At 39.4% G+C, this 22,023-nt stretch overlaps 1 protein-coding gene across 2 annotated transcripts in view; it reads right to left on the bottom strand.

The window, feature by feature from the left end:
• Positions 1-22,023, bottom strand: part of oxr1.S (oxidation resistance 1 S homeolog) — a 286,716-nt gene that overhangs the window by 213,178 nt on the left and 51,515 nt on the right. For both annotated transcript variants that reach the window (XM_041567225.1, XM_041567227.1), the window contains exon 2: positions 10,399-10,473. In XM_041567225.1, coding sequence (XP_041423159.1) covers positions 10,399-10,415 — 17 coding nt within the window. In that variant the 5' untranslated portion in view covers positions 10,416-10,473. The remainder of the gene's footprint in view (positions 1-10,398; positions 10,474-22,023) is intronic.

Genomic DNA, 22,023 nt, shown 5'->3' with positions numbered 1-22,023 from the left:
TCCAAATAATCCAAATTTTTAAAAATTATTTCCTTTTTCTCTGTAATAATAAAACAGTAGCTTGTACTTGATCCCAACTAAAATATAATTAATCCTTATTGGAAGCAAAACCAGCCTTTTGGGTTTATTTAATTTTTAAATTAATTTCTAGTAGACTTAAGGCATGAAGACCCAAATTACGGAAAGATCCATTATTCGGAAAACCCCAGGTCCCAAGGGATAACAGGTCCCATAACTGTACTGCAAGTTGGAGTGGTATCACCCCCTTCCTCCCCCCTAGCAGTCGAACAAAAGAACAATGGGAAGGTAACCAGATAGCAGCTCCCTAACACAAGATAACAGCTGCCTGGTAGATCTAAGAACAGCACTCAATAGTAAAATCCAGGTCCCACTGCGACACATTCAGTTACATTGAGTAGGAGAAACAACAGCCTGCCAGAAAGCAGTTCCATCCAAAGTGCTGGCTCTTTCTGAAAGCACATGACCAGGCAAAATGACCTGAGATGCACCTACACCAATATTACAACTAAAAAAAATACACTTGCTGGTTCAGGAATTAAATTTTATATTGTAGAGTGAATTATCTGCATTGTAAACAGTGTAATTTAGAAATAAAAAAAATACATCATAAAAATCATAACAGAATCCCTTTCAAGTACAAAATATGTACATTCTGGGGATACCATGGGACATTTATTGCTTTTCTCAGCGTGAAGGAATACACAAAAATGGAAAAATGTCTCTGCGAGGACAAACGCCTCCCCAGTGAACTTGATTTCTCATATTTCTGTTTTATTCTCTTCTTCTCAATGCACTTATATTTAAAGGAATAGTTAACAGCAGAGTGGAAAAAAACTGTGAATTGCATTGAATTACAAGTCTTGGCACAACATGCTTATTTATGCAGCCTATAATCAAATTCTGAGAAAGGCATCCAACTGGCAATAAGAGAGAGAAGGAAGCAACAAAATCCAGCTGTGACGGAGCAGGGTGCCCTGCAGTGTATAATCTATAAATGCCAACAGATTGCAGTGGCCGCACACCAAATAGTCCTGTAGCACTGTGATTGGATTTATAAAAGAATGTTGTTCAGAGCATGATATATCTGCAGCATTCCCCAACGATGAGAGGCACATTGTTTTATAAATTATATCTATCTATTTTAATCCTGTAGATTTGATGTCTTTGTAAAGTGTCAAAGAACAATTTCTTGTTTGGGAAAAACTCGATAAAAAATTTGAATACTACGACTTTTTCAGATTTGACGCAGGAACCATGATATCTTTGGATTATTACATGAAACTCAGCACAGATCAGAGTATCTCTGGGACTTCTCCCATTGACTCCTACATGAACTCGGCAGGTATGAGTTGGAGTACTTTTTTATTTGGGCTTTTAACACCCTCTGGGTTTAATAAATCCAGAAACATTTGAGGTTGTGTTTTTGCCCTTTAAAAGATCAATGAGAAAAAAACGAACTTTAATAAATAATCTCCCAAATCTTTAGGAGCAATGGGGACAATAAAAAAATCTTTTTGAGGGCCATAACTGTCTGGGGCATTTAAATCACAATGGAATTTGACTTGATAGGTTGGTGTCAGGGCTTGAAGGCTCAGGTTGGAATCCCGGACCAAGGAGGAAGCAGTTGGCACCAAACACAGTTCGAGGTATCCAAAGGGTTAAGACAGAAACTAAGTCAAGTCCAGGCAAAAGGGTCAGTTCGGGCAGAAAGGGTTCAATAGACAGTAAAACAGGCCAAGGTCAGGATCAGAATGAGTAGAATATCAAATATAACGCACCCAGACACATTATTGAGCAATGTCTGCAGGTCTCTGGTGTCCTTTAAAGGCAGATTTTTGCGCCAAAAAGTGCTTGATGACTTCACGAGTCACGAGCTGACGATGCGAGTTGACGCTACACATTTTGACGCTGGCTTCATGATGCCGTGCCCGGTTTGACGTACCGGTGTCTAACGTGGCTCACCTGAGTGTCGCCATCTTGTGGAAGACACTGACGGAGTAAGGAGCGGCAGCAAATGCTACTTACAGTAGGCGATAACCACTATGCCCCCCCTCAGAGTTACATGACCCCCCCCAGTGCACCAGTTAAATATTCTTGGATGTTGTATTTGTATTTAATGGCGGTAACAGAGACACCTTTTTACTGGGTGTGGGGATGATGGGCAGAAAAAGCAAAACACTTTTAAAAAGAGAAGACAATAACATCCTGCAGGTATATGCCTGTGTTTTATTCATAGCAGGGATGTCTACAACATAGAACACTTTTCAATTCACACAGCATAAACAAACAAATTAAAGCTCATGCTCACTCCCAACCCCTACTCATTTTTCCTGATCATGACTTATAAGTTGACCACCTGTTTTGGCTTTTTCAGCCTAATTAAACACAGCTTCTATTATGTCCCCCCATATTTGCCCTCACATAAACATATAGATGCTTGAGGGACCCTACTAGAACAGCCCACCAGAAACTGGTCAACAGTGAGGTGTATCATGTTTGCTTTTCTTTGCTCTCCCAGTGACAAGCCCCAGTATTGTTTTCAGTTATGCAGAGTATATCCCTTTTTTATACCATAACTAATCATAGAGAAGAGTAATGCAAGCATATCTGTAGGCTGAGACCCTAATAGAACCTCAACACAAATAAATCTGTTTGCCAGCAAGTCCCACCAAGCTCCTATCGAGAGTCATACAAAGTAATTGCTGCCTCCTTTGACCAGAAAAACAGTTTAAAGTAACAGTTAACCAAACTCAACAATAACTAAAAGTTATCCAGTGCTAAGGGCTGTCTTTTTAGCATAAAGAGCAGACTAATTAGAGAGCGTGTTTGGTCAAGTTAAAATTTCCATTCATTAGAATTGATACTCTTCCTTGGATTTTACAGACATTAAATAATCAAAAGCATCATTTTCAGCTGAAATCACCAGTTGACTTCACAGAATAACAATGGCTGAAATTACACATTAGGAATATCAAAAATCGGCTCTTGATCACGGTTAATTTGTAACCCTGTACATTTCCCATAACAGCAAGTGCTATCAAACATACAGTTATGGAATATTAACTGCATACTATAGTAAGTGCATTTCCATAGCTTTTCAGGCAGCCCAGCAATGGGTTTAAAGTTGAGTAATACTCTTAAAACATTGGGTTATAAGGGAACTCAATTAAGCAGAAACATATTTATGAGTTGCACTACTGACAGCATCACCCCGGTCAAGTATTTTTTTCTCTAATCCCATACAGGCCAGCCAACAATAACGAGAATGAAATTAAATAATGTAATAACATTCTGACTGGAGTTTTGGCCAAATGTAGTATAATAAAGGCTGATTCTATTGAAGCTTCTGGGGGTCTGTGACCTTTGACAAGTTCCTTAATTACTCTAATTCTTACTACTAGTTTAGATGAATGTACTGCCTGACACGGTCATTAACTAACAATTACACTACATAATCACTTTCCAGCTATCTGCATCTAGATTCTCCATAAGAGGTGAATAAATATATGGATTCTCTCAAGCCAAGTGCCAGGAATTTGAAATTTTGTCTTAAATTCAACCTACAACCCAATATCCGTTTTATCACATTGATGACGTTTGTTGCCTGCAGCTAATACAGTAAGAGACATTTGCTGTAATTACCTGATGCAGAGGGCAATGTGCAGTTTTTAGATAAAATTCACCATATTTTTTCTCTCACATTTCCAGTTGCATGTTTTTGTAGATTGGACACAAGTTACATGGACTTTTTTACAAGTACAATTTTGGATTTCCACAATTTGCATCCACCACAATTGTGCTCAAAAAAGAGCATACTGAGCATACTAACGTGTAGTCCCACTCACATCTACTTTGCACTGCTTCACCCCTGCAACACTAGATGAAGTTAACAAACTTCTAGCCAGCTCAAAACCCACAACCTGCTCTCTTGACCCCATACCCTTTCACCTCCTTTATCCAATCTCTGATACGCTCTTTCCTGCAGTTACCCAAATATTTAACCTTTCACTCGCTACTGGTACTTTTCCATCCTTATACAAACAAGCACTAATCACTCCTATCCTCAAAAAACCTTCCCTTGATCCCAGCTCTCCGGCTAACTGTCGTCTGGTTTCCCTTCTTCCATTCACATCCAAATTACTAGAAAGGCTTGGTTTACAAATGCCTGATCCCTCATAACTCCCTTCGCAATTCCCTGCAATCTGGCTTCCGCCCATCACACTCAACTGAAACTGCACTCACCAAAGTAACCAATGGTTGTCTACTGGCAAAAACTAAAGGTCACTATTCCATACTAATTCTTCTAGATCTCTCTGCAGCCTTTGTCACAGTTGACCACATACTCCTCTTAGACATTCTATACTCAGCTGGCATTCGGGACACTGCTCTTTCATGGTTTTCATCTTATCTGTCTGACCGTTCCTTTAAACTTGCTTTCTCTAATTCTAATTCTACTACGTTCCCTGTCTCTGTCGGAGTTCCTCAAGGCTCTGTTCTAGGCCCTATGCTGTTCTCGCTCTATACTACTTCACTGGGAAACGTCTTTCCCAAGTTACAGACTGTGTCTCTGCTGTCTCCTCCTGGATGTCACAGTGCCACCTGAAACTAAACCTTAGAAAAACAGAACTCATTATATTTCCTCCAAGATCTTCACTTGTCCCTCAGATATCACTCACCGTAAACACCACCACCTTTCATTCCACCACACAGGCACGCTGCCTAGGAGTTATACTAGACTCGCATCTGTCCTTTTCACCACACATCCAAACACTTGCAAAAGCTTGTTGTATTCAACTGCGCAACATTGGCCGAATACGAACATATTTCAGTTCAGAAACAACCAAAACATTTATTCAGTCTCTCATCATCTCCTGCCTTGATTACTGAAACCTACTCCTCGCAAGTATTCCAACAATTCGCGTTTCAAGTATGTTGTCAGCGCTATATAAATAAATGATGCTGATGATGATGACGAAAAGAGACCAGATAGACCTGGTGCATAACTATAGATAAAGCAAGCCTCTGCTTCTATAGCTTTAAAGTAATATTTCATTGTAAAAATAAAAACTGTGTAAATAGATGGGCTGTGTAAAATAAAAAATGTTTCTGATATAGTTAGTTAGCCAAAAATGTAATATATAAAGGTTACAGTGACTGGATATGTAACATAATAGCCAGAACACTACTACCTGCTTTTCAGCTTTCTTACTCTGAGTTAGTCAGCGACTTGAAGGGGGGCCACATGGGACATAACTGTTCAGTGAGTTTGTAATTGATCCTCAGCATTCAGCTCAGATTCAAAAGCAACAGATATGACCCATGCCAAAAAGATTTTAAGAGCTGAATATTTGTTTTTTTAAGACAGAAATTCGGCTCTGCTAGGGCAGCAAGCGAAATAGCTCCACTTAAAAAATACATCAAAAACATTACCCCAATGTTTAATCGTAAATGTAGAAGTTGACCCTGATTCAAATCTTATATTCATGTGTTGAACACTGTAAACAGTATTTACCTTATAATAATGTGACCCCCTTCAATTAATCTCACTGGGTAAAACATGCAGCATCGTAGGAGTTAAAATGCCATTAGGCCAAGTGTACAGAGGCATTTGCATCAGTCAGATTTTTGGCGGATGTCAAAATCTGATTATTATACAAATGACAGCCAAAAAATATTTCACCAGAGCTGAAACATGATGCATCTTTGATCTGATTAAACAAAATAGCATAAACGTCTGTTTCCATCCATCCCTGCTGTGAAGCTTAATATTTACGGTGCCATGAAAAGGATTGTTTGTTATTGTTTTTATCATTTTAAGCGACGTTCAGTGGAAAACGGGCAGATAGAACTTTCAGGAAATCGAATGGTGTTTCCAAGGGTACAATAAAGAAGCCACTAAATGAAAAGCAATCACTCTACCACGGCCCACTCTGTCCCATTGTTGCACTGGAAATGTTGTTGAGATTTGACTGGGTGCTGAGAAAGAACCATATTGAAACCAGTGGGATTCTTGAGTGAATAAACTGGCAATATGTTTTCTTAAATATTAAATTTAAAGCTTAATTATAAGAAGGTCGCCCACACTAATATGTTTCCTTTCAAGAAAATGGAAAGATTAAAAGAAATGCCAATATTAGTACAGACATGGGATCTGTTATCTGGAAGCCCATTATCCAGAAAGCTCGAATTACGGAAAGGCCATCTGCCATAGACTCCATTTTATCCAAATAATCCACATTTTAAAAAATAATTTCCTTTTTCTCTATAATAATAAAACAGGAGCTTGTACTTGATCCCAACGAAAATATAATTAATCCTTATTGGAAGCAAAACCAGCCTATTGGATTTATTTAATGTTTACATGATTTTCTAGTAGACTTAAGGTATAAAGATCCAAATTACAGAAAGATCCATTATCTGGAAAGCCCCAGGTCCCGAGCATTCTGGATAACAGGTCCCATACCTATATTATCAATTTAATTCCATATATACATGGGTCGAAACATCTTTTCCTGATTCATCATTCTGTGTTTCTCTTTAAATCTACAGAAAACAATATTGTCGTGCAATAAATAGTATAAGCTTTTGCCAACTTACATACTTGTTAAAGGGCATGTAAAGTCTAAATTAGAATAAGGCTAGAAATGCTGTATTTTGTATACTAAATATAAACATGAACCAAATCAAACAAATAATTTATGCTTTCAAAGTTGGCTACAGGAGGTCACCATCTTGTAACTTTGTTATACATCTTTGCAAGACTAAGACTGTGCACATGCTCAGTGTGGTCTGGGCTGCTTAGGGATCGTCATAAACAAAGCTGCTTGAGTTCTGCATGGCTGGGAAGTAAGGCGGGGGCTCCCCCTGCTGTTCATAAGTATGATTGTTTCCCTGCTCAGCAGTTAGGGACCATCTGACAATTCCTATCCACAGCAGTAAATGAAGGGAGAATTTCACTGCATACAGTCAGGTTTCTTATGAAAACGGTACACATTTTTTAATTAAAGTATATTGGAGATAGGTTTCTTTTTCATTAAAGAAAGTAAAAATGGGATTTTATTTTTTTGCCTTTACATGCCCTTTAAGACTTCAAAAAGTATAAATGGCCAATGAATGATAGAAATCTTGTAAACACACTGACCTTTCCATTTAGTAATGAATTCATCTGCCAGTAAAGCCCAGCTACCGAAATATCCTAAATGCACTTAATTCTTTACAAGCAAATAAATTAGTTAGTGGGGAAAAACGACAGTGAATTCTTTGACTGTAACAAAATATATTGTTGTATCTGTGCGTATAATATTGGCATTTAGGGGCCAATTTATTCATGATCAGTAATGGTTACAGAGCAGTAAAGACAGTTAGTAGTCAATAAAACTGTACCCATTATTTACATCAAACTGCTGATTTTCCACCCTAGAATAATTAGTTCCAGCACTGAAAATCATTTTCAGAGTGTGATTTATATCAGCTTAGCTATCCAGATAGGCGTTCATGCTCGGTGCTGCTTTTGAGCTGCATTGAGCACTAATACCTTACTAATAAGAAACATCTGAAAGCAATCAAAATACATTCAGACAAATGAACACAGTGATCTGCTTTGATAAATGCATGACTTAATTAATACTATTCTGTCTACCAAGGAAAACAGTTACAAAAGTAGCATAAGAGGGATTAAACTACTGGATTCCTTCAAAACCTTCTGGACTCCTCAGTTCAGTCTCTAATTTCACCTCCATTTATAGTAAAGTTAGAAGTTGACAGGCTGTCATAAATTTTAAAAAAAATGCAATAAAAACCTATGTCTGTATACCTTACATAATTTAGTGATGGGCAAATTAGTCCTGTTTGGGCCAAAAATTCCCGAAACTGCGTCTCGTTTTTGCCGCCGGCGTCCGTTTTTGGATGCCGGCGCAGATTTGCTGACGAAAATGCACCAGCGTCCAGCGGGAAATTTAAAGTTGAATGGACGTCTTTATGTATGTTGCAGCAAAAAGACAATAGAGTTGTTATAATGCCCTACACATCAGCCCACTGTACAGTTAATGTTCCATATGTTAGAAAATGTATGGGGGAAACCGGTTACACAACAAAAAATTTTTAGGACTTTTGCAGCCTATCACCGAAAAGACACCAGCGTTTTTTGAAATCTTTCCACTCACAGAACATGATATAAGTAACAGAAGATTGAGGAAGATCACTTCAGTGCTCTAAACCTGGTCTGAGCTGGCGAAGGCAACTCTGGCGAAAAAGAAAACATTCAATAAAATCCGCATTTTAGTGAATTTGCGGGGCAACATCCATTTGCCAGTGAGAAAGTGCCTATCTCTTTCACTAGCGAACTGGCGCCTGCGCCGGCGTTTGCCACTTCGCACCTTTAGTAAATCTGCCCCCAAGTATGCGGAAATAATGTTTTGATTTGAAGGTGGATGATGGTCTCCAGAAAATTTCTCTGGCAAGAGCAATTTTGGAGAGCGTGTTTGTATGATGGTTTGATGTTGTGTCTGTTCCTCACTGTTATGAGTTATTATGGCAGGAATCATGTATTTTGCACTGATGAGACAGATACAGGCTGTTTGCAAGCTTGGATATTGGCCTGTATCTGTGCTATAAAACCAGGTTCTGGATACATAGTTGGTCAAAGGGACATAAAGGAGTGATTTGCATGTCTCCGCCCCAAATGCCTTTTGGGAAAGTTAAAATCTCGTTTTTGTTATGAGGGCAGTTCTATGTGTGTAGCACAACACATGCCAATTCCTTCTGATTTCAGAAGGCTTTACACTGCAGGGCACATTCACTAAGCTCGGGTGAATGAATAGAGGGAAAAAAACCCGAATTTCGAGTAGTTTTTTGTGCTCCTCGACTATCGAATTGGCGTAAATTCGCCTGAGTAGAATGATTCGAATAGATCGAGTGAAAAACCGCTGCGAATATTCGCCCATTCGATAGTCGAAGTACTGTCTATTTTAAAAATCATTCGACTGCCTACTTCGCCAGATTAAACCTACCAAATTGCTTTAAAAGCCTATGGGAAAGTCCCGTAGGCTTGTTTTCTACGTTTTTGATTGAATAAAAAGGCATTCGATCGAATGAAAATCCTTCGATCGAATATTCGATCGTGCAACTATTTGCCGGGCGAATATTCGCCCATATCAACTTTTCGTCAGCCCGTAAATTCGCCCGAATTCCCTATTCGATTCTATTCCCCAGTCGAATTTCGAGGGATTTAACCCCTCGAAATTTGACCCTTGATACATCTGCCCCTGCATGTTTCATTGTGAAGGGGTTTTTGGCTTCTTTTAGCCCATCTCACCCTAACCAGGTTAGGTTCTCTGATGCGTTATTAAAGAAGTGCTTCTCTATATCACAGTGAGGCAGAAGCTTTCCTGGAACTTTATCATTTCCAATACTGGCAATTATGCAACGCAGGTTCTTCCAGAATGAGAAAACAGCAGGGTATTTAACATTCAGTGTGATTTTATAACACCACGAAATTGTACAGAAGATCCAAGGTATCGCAGAATAAATAGCGGCAGCACAATTAGTCTTGCACCAACAATGGGGTTCATACATTATAATGATTCATATTTTGGATGTAAGTGATACTACAGTCTAAAAATAGCAACACATGGGAGGGGGGGAGGGTTTTTGCGCTGACTAGGTTTCCTTCTCCTTTAAATCTCTTCTCCGGGTCAAACGTCTCCAGTGAATATTCTAGAGCTTACAAAGAGCACAAGAACACATTTTCAACAAAAACGTTTCCAGGCTCGGACTGGCAAACTACCATTTTAAAAACTTTGGATTCACACACTAGGAGCAGAATAACGGCAAATGAAGCTTTTATTGTGCATCCACATGCTAATGCTATTGGTATATCCCATGCCGCAACTGAGGAAAGGCCATTTTTAAAAGCGCAATCTGTCCCATTAACCAATAAACTTTAATTCGACTTCTTCCAAGTTTTATAAATAGCACATGGAACAACATTTTTTTACTGCAAATTGTACATTATTCATCCTTTCTTCTTGGGTAAATCAGTTCTATACTTTACAAATATATAACCAGATATGTTGAGTGAGCTCACCGCTATACATGGCGCTAATAATCAGTTCTATAACCTGGTCATTCAGCCCAGCTATGGCAATAAGGCTGCTAAAACAATGCGTACTGGGGTCTCTGTGTACTGGATATGACCTCAACTCTATCATTCTATATATATTTCCGCATATTATATATAAGCAGCACACATACACACTAATTCTAGGGCTCAGTAATCCCATACAGAAATTAACACGCTCCTGGTTTTCCATGCTATAAATTTCGAAGCCGTTTTAATCACATAAAATGATGTAAGAATTTGTAATTGGATAAACAGACCTTCTGGTGCTGAACATTCTGAGAGATGGTTCCTCTTACATCCACCGCTTATGTTTTTCTGTTTTCGTTGTGAGCCTGTAAAATGACACAAAGACATCACATAAAAATGTGCCCACGCCCAGGAAATACGTAATGATCATGTATCTATATATATTACCTTCCTAACATGAGAGGTGAACAGCTGAAGTACATTTTATTGTGTTTTATCTGTTAATTAAGGTCAATCATAATTTTGGGGAAAGAACACAAACGTTTTCCTAGTCTTCCGAATATCTAGATATTCCATAAGGGAGGCGGGGTCTAGAAAAGGCAGCAGATTGGATTGGATTTTGATGCTTTGGTTGTCAGAAAGGCCGGTTTTACTCTGGATAATTCATACTTAGACTTGGAGTAACTTACCTGCTGAAAGTCAGGCAACCAGTCAGCAGGTAGTGTTTTTTTTGGTCACCTCTTTGTAATCATCTCAATGATTACTATGGGTCACTGCACCTGGGCGCACTTTTTGCTGTGCACTCGCCAGGAGAAGCTCTTTTGTACGATTATAAATGCACGCATAGCTCTTGCACACATTATACACACAAGTGAGCTCTCGTGTTGTGCAAACAATTGTCATATTCAATTCAAACATACACAATTCATTTCATGTATAACCATAGGCACACACACACTATAGGAATGCAGACACACAAGCATTTAGGTACTTCCATTATTTATTCATGCAAATATAAAAAAAATTCTTAAAACGTTACCAGCAATTTAATGTATTATAAATACGTTTGAGACTACGAATCATAGGGCTAATGTTCTGGGTCCATTTTTTTGTTGTCTTATGGATTTTTAATTTATAATCTTAAAATATTTAAAAGGGAAAGGTTCTACTTAAAGGAGCAATTCTTTTGAGTTGGCTTCTTAGGACATAACTGTATTCTGTCTGTGTATGGACCTTTCCACTTTGCATTAAAACGTTGAAGTAATAGCTGCCATCTTTTGCAAAAGACATCAGAATGCCCTATTTTGAGTTTTCCTCTGATTTGGAAATTCTAAATTTCATTATGTTTTATTAATTAGTGTGGACATTTGGTATTTCTAATACAGGTATGGGATCTGTTATCCGGAAACCCGTTATCCAGAAAGTTCCGAATTATGGAAAGGCCGTCTCCCATAGACTGCATTATAATCAAATAATCTAAATTTTTAAAAAATTATTTCCTTTTTCTCTGTAATAATAAAACAGTAACTTGTACTTGATCCCAACTAAGATACAATTAATCCTTATTGGAAGCAAAACCAGCCTATTGGGTTTATTTAATGTTTACATGATTTTCTAGTAGACTTAAGGTGGGAAGATCCAAATTACGGAAAGACCCGTTATCCGGAAAGCCCCAGGTCCCGAGCATTCTGGATAATAGGTCCCATACCTGTAGTCCTTTATGATATGTTAAATATATTTAAATATTCTCTCAGAATAGTAATGAACACAACATAAACAAGCCATGCAACTTTATTTTGCTCTGTTACATGTTTATACAAACCTTCCTTCTATTTTCCCTGCATGTACTGGATTGTCAACATCTTAATCACATAAAATACACCATAAGAGAATGACACCATAACCTGACAGAGGTTGCTGAGGTTCATTGACTTAGTTTGAATCCATTCCTTATCCTTTTGTGCCTTAAGTCTAAAGTCATATTGGTCGCATGCACGGGATTAGCCTAAATACTTCATTGGACATAACTGCAACTACTTTTCCTTTTATGCCAACAGTGAGTTCTCCAGATTGTTTAGCCACTGGGGCAATTTTGGGATCACAAGATTGAAATAGAAGCCTGTGAAGTTGCAAATCAAAGGATACACATGACAAATTGTCTTATAAGTATTTCTGTTTTTCTGGTTCATAAAAGTCTCTAGGAAGGGAGTGTGACTGTGGGATAGCAGGTATAGTAGGGAGAGATGGTGTCTATAGTAACAGTGGATAATAGTCTCTGGGAAGGGAGTGTGACTGTGGGATAGCAGGTATAGTAGGAAGAGATTGTGCCTATAGTAACAGTGGGATAATAGTCTCTGGGAAGGGAGTGTGACTGTGGGATAGCAGGTATAGTAGGGAGAGATGGTGTCTATAGTAACAGTGGGATAATAGTCTCTGGTAAGGGAGTGTGACTGTGGGATAGCAGGTATAGTAGGGAGAGATGGTGCCTATAGTAACAGTGGATAATAGTCTCTGGGAAGGGAGTGTGACTGTGGGATAGCAGGTATTGTAGGGAGAGATGGTGTCTATAGTAACAGTGGGATAATAGTCTCTGGGAAGGGAGTGTGACTGTGGGATAGCAGGTATAGTAGGGAGAGATGGTGTCTATAGTAACAGTGGGATAATAGTCTCTGGGAAGGGAGTGTGACTGTGGGATAGCAGGTATAGTAGGGAGAGATGGTGTCTATAGTAACAGTGGGATAATAGTCTCTGGGAAGGGAGTGTGACTGTGGGATAGCAGGTATAGTAGGGAGAGATGGTGTCTATAGTAACAGTGGGATAATAGTCTCTGGGAAGGGAGTGTGACTGTGGGATAGCAGGTATAGTAGGGAGAGATGGTGTCTATAGTAACAGTGGGATAATAGTCTCTGGGAAGGGAGTGTGACTGTGGGATAGCAGGTATAGTAGGGAGAGATGGTGTCTATAGTAACAGTGGGATAATAGTCTCTGGGAAGGGAGTGTGACTGTGGGATAGCAGGTATAGTAGGGAGAGATGGTGCCTATAGTAACAGTGGATAATAGTCTCTGGGAAGGGAGTGTGACTGTGGGATAGCAGGTATAGTAGGGAGAGATGGTGTCCATAGTAACAGTGGATAATAGTCTCTGGGAAGGGAGTGTGACTGTGGGATAGCAGGTATAGTATAGTAGGGAGAGAGATGGTGCTTATAGTAGCAGCAGGGATGCTTTTTAAAAACACCCAAGAAAATAATCTCTAATCCCCATTCAAATACAGTAATAGAAATGAACAGTTCACCTTTTTATACATTGAGCAAGCTGGTTATTCAGTTTATTAAACTGGTTTTGCTGGAAAGAGCTGCTTATTTAATTCTTTTCAATTTCTACAATCCAATCTTAAAGCTCAATTTGTAACATATTCTAACGCTTTCTTGGCCTATCCTGCCAATTAGGGGTTAAGAGTGTCCAGCTAGTGCAGGGATCCCCAACCTTTACAACCCCTGAGCAACATTCAGAAGTTAAAGCAGTTGGGGAGCAACACAAGCATGAAATATGTTCCTGGGCTGCCAAGTAAGGGCTGTGATTGGCCATTTGGTAGCCCCTATGTGGATTGTAAACCTACCTTAAGACTCTGTTTGGCAGTGCACCCGGTTTTTATAAAACTAAAACTTTCCTCCAATCCTGGAATTCAAAAATAAGCATCTGCTTTAAGACCACTGAGAGCAACAAAGGCAATTGACCACAGGTTTACTTACGCAGGAGTTGTAGTAGGAGTTAGCATATCACAGAGGAGAAAGGATAGCATTGATGATGATGCAGCATGTAAAGGTGTCACTCCTCAAGTCAAACAGTAGGAAGAATATCTCACTCTCAAAGACCAGCGACCAATGTGAAACAGGATCGATCAAGTAGGGGTCAGGCAGTGCTCTGCTAAACTGAATTCCCTATCACTGAGTTCCCTACACTAAAGGCAACCTTAGAAGCCTTTGGGAGGCTAATCCCTGCTATTCTCCTTGTTGGAGCATGCAACTGCTCATACTATATAAATCTGGCTATCTCTCTCTCCTAGAGAGACTATTACAGAATCTGCCCTAATGATAACTAATCCTCATTCACGGGAGAGCCTGGTTCCCGACTTCAGCACCAAAGGTACAGGTCCCTTTGGGGTAAATGGCTTACTGGGGCCTTGGTGATCCCAGGCTCAATGGGAAACACCTAGCAGCACAGACACCAGGAGCCAAAGAGGAAGAGGCCACTCCCTACACAACACTATATAGCAGTGGGGCAGGGGAGTGTCATTACACTCTTTGTCCAATAGGTGTGGGTGTTACACTTTACCAGTTACAAGGGCTTGGCCCAATAACAAGGGAAAAGAGAACTTAAAGAAAGGTAGGGGATTAACTCTATAGGAGCCTAATAGATCCTATAGGTCCCTACAATATTTATTCTTTCTTCCACAATATTTCAAAAAAGTGTTATTTAATCTGCTAACAGCATGTTGTGGCGTTGTTGTTTAATATGGTACCAGTGTCGGTAACAGGGACTGTATATTAGAATACAAATAGTAGACCTGCAAGACTGGCATAAACAGAGGCTTCTACAAAGGACAGGTATAATTCTTAGGAACCAAGCATGGGTACTTTTAATAATAACATGACTTTAATAATGACTTTTTTTGTTAATTCCTCAGCTGAAATTCTTGGTTTCTGTCAATTATTAATGGTGGCCACTAGGAAATCTATTATTTTATGTTGGATAATAAAGAAAGCCCCCACATTGAAAAATGTATTCTCATATTTGCATAGTTTATGTATTCAAGAAGCTATTAGATCCAGAATTGAAGATTTCTCTTTAAGAAATAGAACAAAAAAGAGACGGACTAATAAATTCGACTGGTGCGAATTTGCGGCAAATTTCCACGTTTTGCCTCAGGCAAATACATTTGCGAAACTCCAGAGAAAATTTGCTGTTCCAAATTTTGGACTCCCATTGACTTTAATGGGCGTCAATTTCCGAATTTCGCTCATTCCGTTTTCGCGCAGGGTATTAATGCTGGCGTCCAAAACATGCAGACGCTGGCGCATATTCTGGCGCACATCCTGTGACGTCATTGTTTTGGCGCGAAAATCCACCTATAGTATAGGTTCTTCTATCTAGAGTTCCTGGGTGTTCTCTAATAATTGATTCTTGATTCTCGACCTTTGCCTGAAACCTCGACCTTGATTCTTTGCTGCCTGGACTGACCTTTGCCTGAAACCACGAAACCTTGCTGCCTGGACCGACCTTTTCCTGAACTGATTCTTCTGCCTAATCCATTGTACCACGAACTGTGTTTACCAATTTGCTTCCTCCTTGGTCCGCACTCCAAATTGTGCCTTCGGGCCCTGACAACCGAAAAGCAATAACCATGCTAATCCATTGCTGTTGACTCCATCCCTGAACCCCACCCTCACTTCATCTGTAGATCCTTCAAACCTTCCAGCCCATGTCAATCACAAGCATATACTGCCAATAGGGCAATGCAACTTGACAAATGTATATATTGATATTTCAGACAACAAGATTTATCCCCCTATGAATTTCTGTTCTATGTTGACCCACCTCACGTCTGAAATAAGATCCATGCACAATATATTATTTTATGCAGTGATTTAGATAAATTGCTGTCATAGGCGCCAAATCAAACTCAGTGGCGGTAGAGCAACGCAATGTATGAGACGCCATCAATGGATTATTAGATCATTGAGATAATTGTGGCACCAGGAGACTTAAATGAGGTTCAACAATGATAAATGCATGGTTATGTATGGTCTTATATGTAGAAGTATCTGGAGATCAATTTACATTACATGCTCTCAATCAATAAGAAGTATCTGAGAGAGCAACGGTCCAGCTTATAGCACAAATAAAACAATCTCTCTCTTTAGAATGCTGTATTTTGATCATGCCCATGTAACACGGTGAATTGACACATATGAATCTTCACCAAATATTTCTGGTTTGCTAAAGGTTAAAGGAATAATAGGAAGGAAAAGCTTTGGGCTGTACCAACACGCTTACCAGGATTTACAATGGAGACTTGTTAATGCTTTTTATGGGTTTATTAGGACCAAAACAGGTAATAAATGATTTCTGCCTAGAATGAAAATCGCCGGTGGGATGGCACTCGGAGCGCTTCGTTTTCCAAAGTTGCCCGAAGATTCCTGGTGAGGCAACTTCGTGCGACTTTGGAAAATGAAGCGATCTGAGTGCCATCCCGCCGGCGATTTTCATTCTAGCCGGTGGGAAGCCCGTTTGGGGAGAGATTAGTCGCCCCAAAGAAGACAAGATTTGTCACCAGGTGACTAATCTCCTCGAATCTGCCCGTGTGTCTCTGCCCTAAACCAGCTAGTGAATACAGCCAGATGGTCTTATATAGGGTTACTACCTGCCCTGATTTTCAAATTAGGAGAACCGGGCAGGATTCCCTTTGATTAACATGGTCATCGTCTAATTGCACATCATAGCCCCGCCCCTGACAACACAACCCGCCCTCCGGCACATCAAGGCTCCGCCCCTGTTACGTCCCCTGCCCCCTACCTAGGGTCATATTGGGAAACCTTAGTCTTGTCCCAGTGCATTAAGATCTATGGGAGAGTTAAGAGCTCTGTCAGTGTTCTGTAAATGAAAAAGTATAATATTCCGTTCTAGAAGTTCTGCAATATGTTATACTATATATACGCTGTGCTGTAGTCACTGTGTGTTGTACAACAACTTTACTGAGTTTTTTTTATCACAATGCAAGGAGATTGCTTGTTATCTTCTAATGTGTCACATATTTTGTGTTATACTGTATACCCTATACAAATCTGTAATATGTTCCCGGGGATATCTAGTAATAACTGCCAGTTGTGATGTAGGTGGGCTGGTGGCCTTGCTGTGTACATGGCGGTGGCAGTGTGTTCCTCTGCTGTTTAACAGGTTTGCTATATCCATTGTTGTTTTATTTCAGCACGATTAGTGATGAGCGAATTTATTTGCCAGGTGCAAATATGCGGTAATTTTCCACATTTTGCTGCAGCGTCAACGTTTTTTTTGACGCCAGCCTCAATTCCGATGACAATTTAGATGCCAGCGCCAATTAAACAGACGCCCATTGACTTTAATGCGCGTCAAATGTTGATGGCATCGATTTTGACTCCCGCGAATTGTCGCCTGTTTCCCGAATTTCAGGGCAAATTTGGATTGGGGGGGCAGGATGCTGTTTGTACCATGTCTCCAAGTGGAAAGAGGCACCCCACTTCCTGTCCTTTCTCCTTAACGCCCTGCCCCACTTCCTCTTCACATATTTCCACTTTCTGGCCTGTCACTTCTTAACACAATTAATGGTTCTTCCCTTTACTGCTACTGGTCCAAGCCCATAGACATTATGAGGGAGATCAAAGGTCGAATTTCGAGTTCATGGGAGGTTTTTAAAACTCCGATGAACTCAAAATTCAACTGAATTCAATCACAATTTATAAAAAAATTAATTAGTGATTACTATGGACCCTAAAACCGAATTAGAATTTTAATCAAATTCGATTTGAGTTTTTCAAACTCCATTCGAGTTTTTCCTGCGCAAAAAACTCGATTGTCAGGAAGGCTGCAAACAATTGATCCCAGAACGTCTTCCACTGCAATTTGGCAGGTTTGAGAAGGCGAATAGTCAAATTCGAGTTTTTAAATGTCCAATGTATGATAAATCTCGAAAATCGAATACAAATTTTAACAATTCACTAATCGCAATAAAAAAAACTTGAAAATTTGAATTTGAAAATTAAAAATTCGAATTTTCACCTCGACCATTGATAAATCTGGCCCTGAATGTCACGATCAAATAGAAGAGGATTTGTTTACACCTTGGACAATACTGTACACAGTATAAGAGATTATGAAGTTCAAATGAAGCCAATTAAATCTTCAGCAAAGAAAAGGGATCGTTACTGTACAGTTTAAACAGGAAGACAAAGTGGAACCTTGTGCAATGGTTTGTTGTGTTGACTCATCCCATTAATGCCTTTAGCAAGTGTTTGGAGGAACGACATTACTCAGAGCTATAATTATGCGTTTAGACTAGTGAAATAGGAAAATGTTGAATGTCTGATGAGCTGCATACTACTGTGTTTTTTTTCAGCTTCTTCTGGATGAAAAAGTCTAAGGGGCCGATTCACTAACTTCGAGTGAAGGATTCGAAGTAAAAAAACTTTGAATTTTTGTGCTCCTCGACTATCGAATTGGCGTAAATTCGCCTGAGTAGAATGATTCGAATAGATAGAGCGCAAAAACAATGCGACTATTCGCCCATTCGATAGTCGAAGTACTGTCTCTTTTAAAGATACTTCGACTGCCTACTTCGCCACCTAAAACCTACCGAATTGCTTTAAAAGCCTATGGGAAAGTCCCATAGGCTTGTTTTCCAAGTTTTTGATCGAATAAAAAGGCATTCGATCGAATGAAAATCCTTCGAGCGAATATTCGATCGAGCGCCTATTCGCCTGGCGAATATTCGCCAATTTGACTATTCACCAGCGCGTAAATTCGCCAGAATTGCCTATTCGATTCTATTCCCCAGTCGAATTACAAAGGAATTTAACCCCTCGAAATTCGACCCTTGATGAATTTGCCCCTAAATGTTAAAAGGCTTCCACTTCTTCTTTGTTCTGTAGCCAGGGGCAGACGAGAACATGGTAAAGTGAAATAGCCATCCTTTTCTTCAACTTCTCACTCTACTGTTCATGCTCACCTGAAGCGAAGGGAGAAGAAGCAGAACACCCTTTGACACCCCTCCAGAAATACCCTGTTCTGGGGGGTGCATAACTTTTTTTAAGCCCCCCCCCCAGTGATTATAACTTTCCTTCTCCTTTAATGGCTTGTCCTGATGGTTATTTCTGTTACTGTATGATAGCACTAATGATCAAGGTCCATTTAGGGCAAATAGGCTTTTCTATGCATTCTAGCCAATTATTACCCCTTTGTCCCCCAAGTTGTGAGTGGGCACACTCCACTCCAGTATCATATCTTGCATAATAGATGTTAGGGCTCTTTTACAAACTCAAGTACAATTTGCCATATTTTTCCCCAAATTGCAGTGTTTTTCCCAACAATTAGAGCTCACCTTTTGATGCAACTCGCGGTGTCATTTCCAGCATGTGATGCCATTAGAACTGGTTCAATGGTCACTATTGCTCTTGGCGCAAAGTGGGGGATCATTTTTTAGTACCTTGAATGAATGATGTCAGTACATGTAATTGTTATGTCCATTTATGGTCCTAAATAAGCTTAGTTATCACAGAATAAAACATATTTGTATCATTTAGGGTAAATCTAGGCATTTTACCTATTGCCTTTTATGTATTTTTTTTTTTGCCCAGTTAGTATGAATTGGAAGCTGAAAATTGTGTAACTTATTTCAAAAAATGAATTGACCTGTAATGACTATAGTATTGTTGACTACTACAAACAAGTAAAGTTGTGCTCACCACTAAGTTTTAAAACTATTAGGCGGGGGTGCAATGAGGGTGTGACCACAAAATACATATAGACAAATACAAGATTCCTCTGCACTCAACCCATTATCAATATATTTAAGACATTGAGACATTTTCTAGATTGGGAAACTGGGCAGCAAACTGGAAAACGAGGTTCAATGTTGATAAATACAAGGTTATGCACTTTAGCAAAAATAATATAATAAATATATGATATAATAAAATAATATAAATGCAAGTTATACACTAAATGGCAGTGTGTTGGGACTTTCCTTAAATTAAAAGGATCTTGGGGTTTTAACAAGTTGTCTAATTCTGGGCAGTGTCATTCTGTGGCTACTAAAGCAAATAAAGTTCTGTCTTGTATAAAAAAAAGGGCATTAAATCAAGGGATGAAAACATAATTATGCCTCTTTATAGGTCCCTGGTGAGGCCTCATCTGGAGTATGGGGGCAGTTTTGTACTCCAGTCCTTAAAGGAGAAGGAATGCTTCAAAGCAGTTTATTGCCAATAGATTAGTCACAATAGTGCAAGTTATAAGACTATATTTATTCTGCAGAATACTTTACCATACCTGGGTAAACAGCTCTAGAAGCTCTCTGTTTGTTTAGGATAGCAGCTGCCATATTAGCTCGGTGTGACATCACTTCCTGCCTGAGTCTCTCCCTGCTCACTCATAGCTCTGGGCTCAGATTACAGCAGGGAAGGAGAGAGGATCAAACTGAGCATGCTCAAAAGCCCTAGCCCTGGATGTTTATGCTGCAAACAGGAAGTCTGATACAGAAGCCCATGTGTACACAATGTGTATTTATATAGACCTTTCTGATAAAGCTTACTTAATTATAGCCTTTCCTTCTCCTTTAAGAGGGATATAAATGAACTGGAGAGAGAATGCAGAGACTAAGTGCAACTAAACTGGTTAGAGGGACGGAAGACTTAAATTATGAGGGGAGACTGTCAAGGTTGGGGTTGTTTTCTCTGGAAAAAAAAGGCGCTTGCAAGGGGACATGATTAGACTTTACAAGTACATTAGAGGACATTATAGACAAATAGCAGGGGACCTTTTTACCCATAAAGTGGATCACCGTACCAGAGGCCTCCCCTTTAGACTAGAAGAAAAGAACTTTCATTTGAAGCAACGTAGGGGGTTCTTCACAGTCAGGACAGTGAGGTTGTGGAATGCACTGCCGGGTGATGTTGTGATGCTGATTCAGTTAATGCCTTTAAGAATGACTTGGATGATTTTTTGGACAGACATAATATCAAAGGCTATTGTGATACTAAACTCTATAGTTAGTATAGATATGGGTATATAGAATCTATGTGAAAGTAGGGAGGGGTATGTGTATGGATGCTGGGTTTTCATTTGGAGGGATTGAACTTTATTGGACTTTGTCTTTTTTCATCCCGATTTAACTATGTAACTATTTTGTGCCTTAAGCTACTAAAAATGCCTTACCCTTAAAAAAAAACAGGGATTGTTTGTCCAACTACATCAAAGTCAACCCATGAGTGGCCAGTCCTACACTCAGTTTGCATCATTAAGAATTCTATTGCTTCATTATATAATGTAGCTGTATGCACAAAATGTCTCAATGTCTTAAATATATTGATAATGGGTTGAGTGCAGAGTCTTGCCTTTGTCTATATGTATGGGTGACTACTACCGAACTCTGAGTGGCACTGCAAGGCCCAGTACTTGAGCACTCATAAATCATAATCATTGAGGCAATATTACATCAGTTTACAGACCTCTGCTACAGGATTCTGATTGGGCAAATTGTGATTAACCTTGTCCAACCAGGTTGCTCAGAGGCAGATAGTAGCAAGTCATAGGTTCTGCTCTCCCCGCGAGCACATATCTAGAATGGCGGTAGCTCTAGGATTCCTCAGTGTCAATATGCGCAGTTGTAAACCATTCATTAAAAGACAAAGGAAAGACACAACCATTAGGAAGTGCCGGAGTGTGATTGGATGCAAGCACCTTAATGAATTGCACCTATATACGCTCTCAGTTGTGTCCATTTTAGAGCACCCAGGGATGAGTTCACTAAAGTGATACCAGAAATTAACCCTTTTTTTTTACACCTATTGTAACATTGACTTTCCATGCTATTTAATATTTACCATTTTGCTATCTCTATCTGTCTGTCTGTCTATCTACTCTACTGTCTGTCTATCTAGTATCTATCTATCCCTCCAACATCCCAAGAGTGGTAGCATGTCCTTACAAATCCTTTTCAGCGAGAAATGATGAATTTGTGATAATTTGCCAAGACAGCAGTACATTTGTGTCCTGCAGTCTCACCAATAAGCAGTATAAACAAGCAATTTTCTAGTTCTTTGACTTCTCCTGCAGGAAAAATCGAATTCGCCCTGGGGCTGCAGCTAACTTTAAATCTGATTTACATA

The sequence above is a fragment of the Xenopus laevis genome, chromosome 6S, assembly GCF_017654675.1.
Source record: "Xenopus laevis strain J_2021 chromosome 6S, Xenopus_laevis_v10.1, whole genome shotgun sequence".
Lineage (NCBI taxonomy): Eukaryota > Metazoa > Chordata > Amphibia > Anura > Pipidae > Xenopus > Xenopus laevis.
The sequence above is the reverse complement of the archived record's forward strand: the minus strand, read 5'-3'. Positions and strand labels throughout refer to the sequence as shown.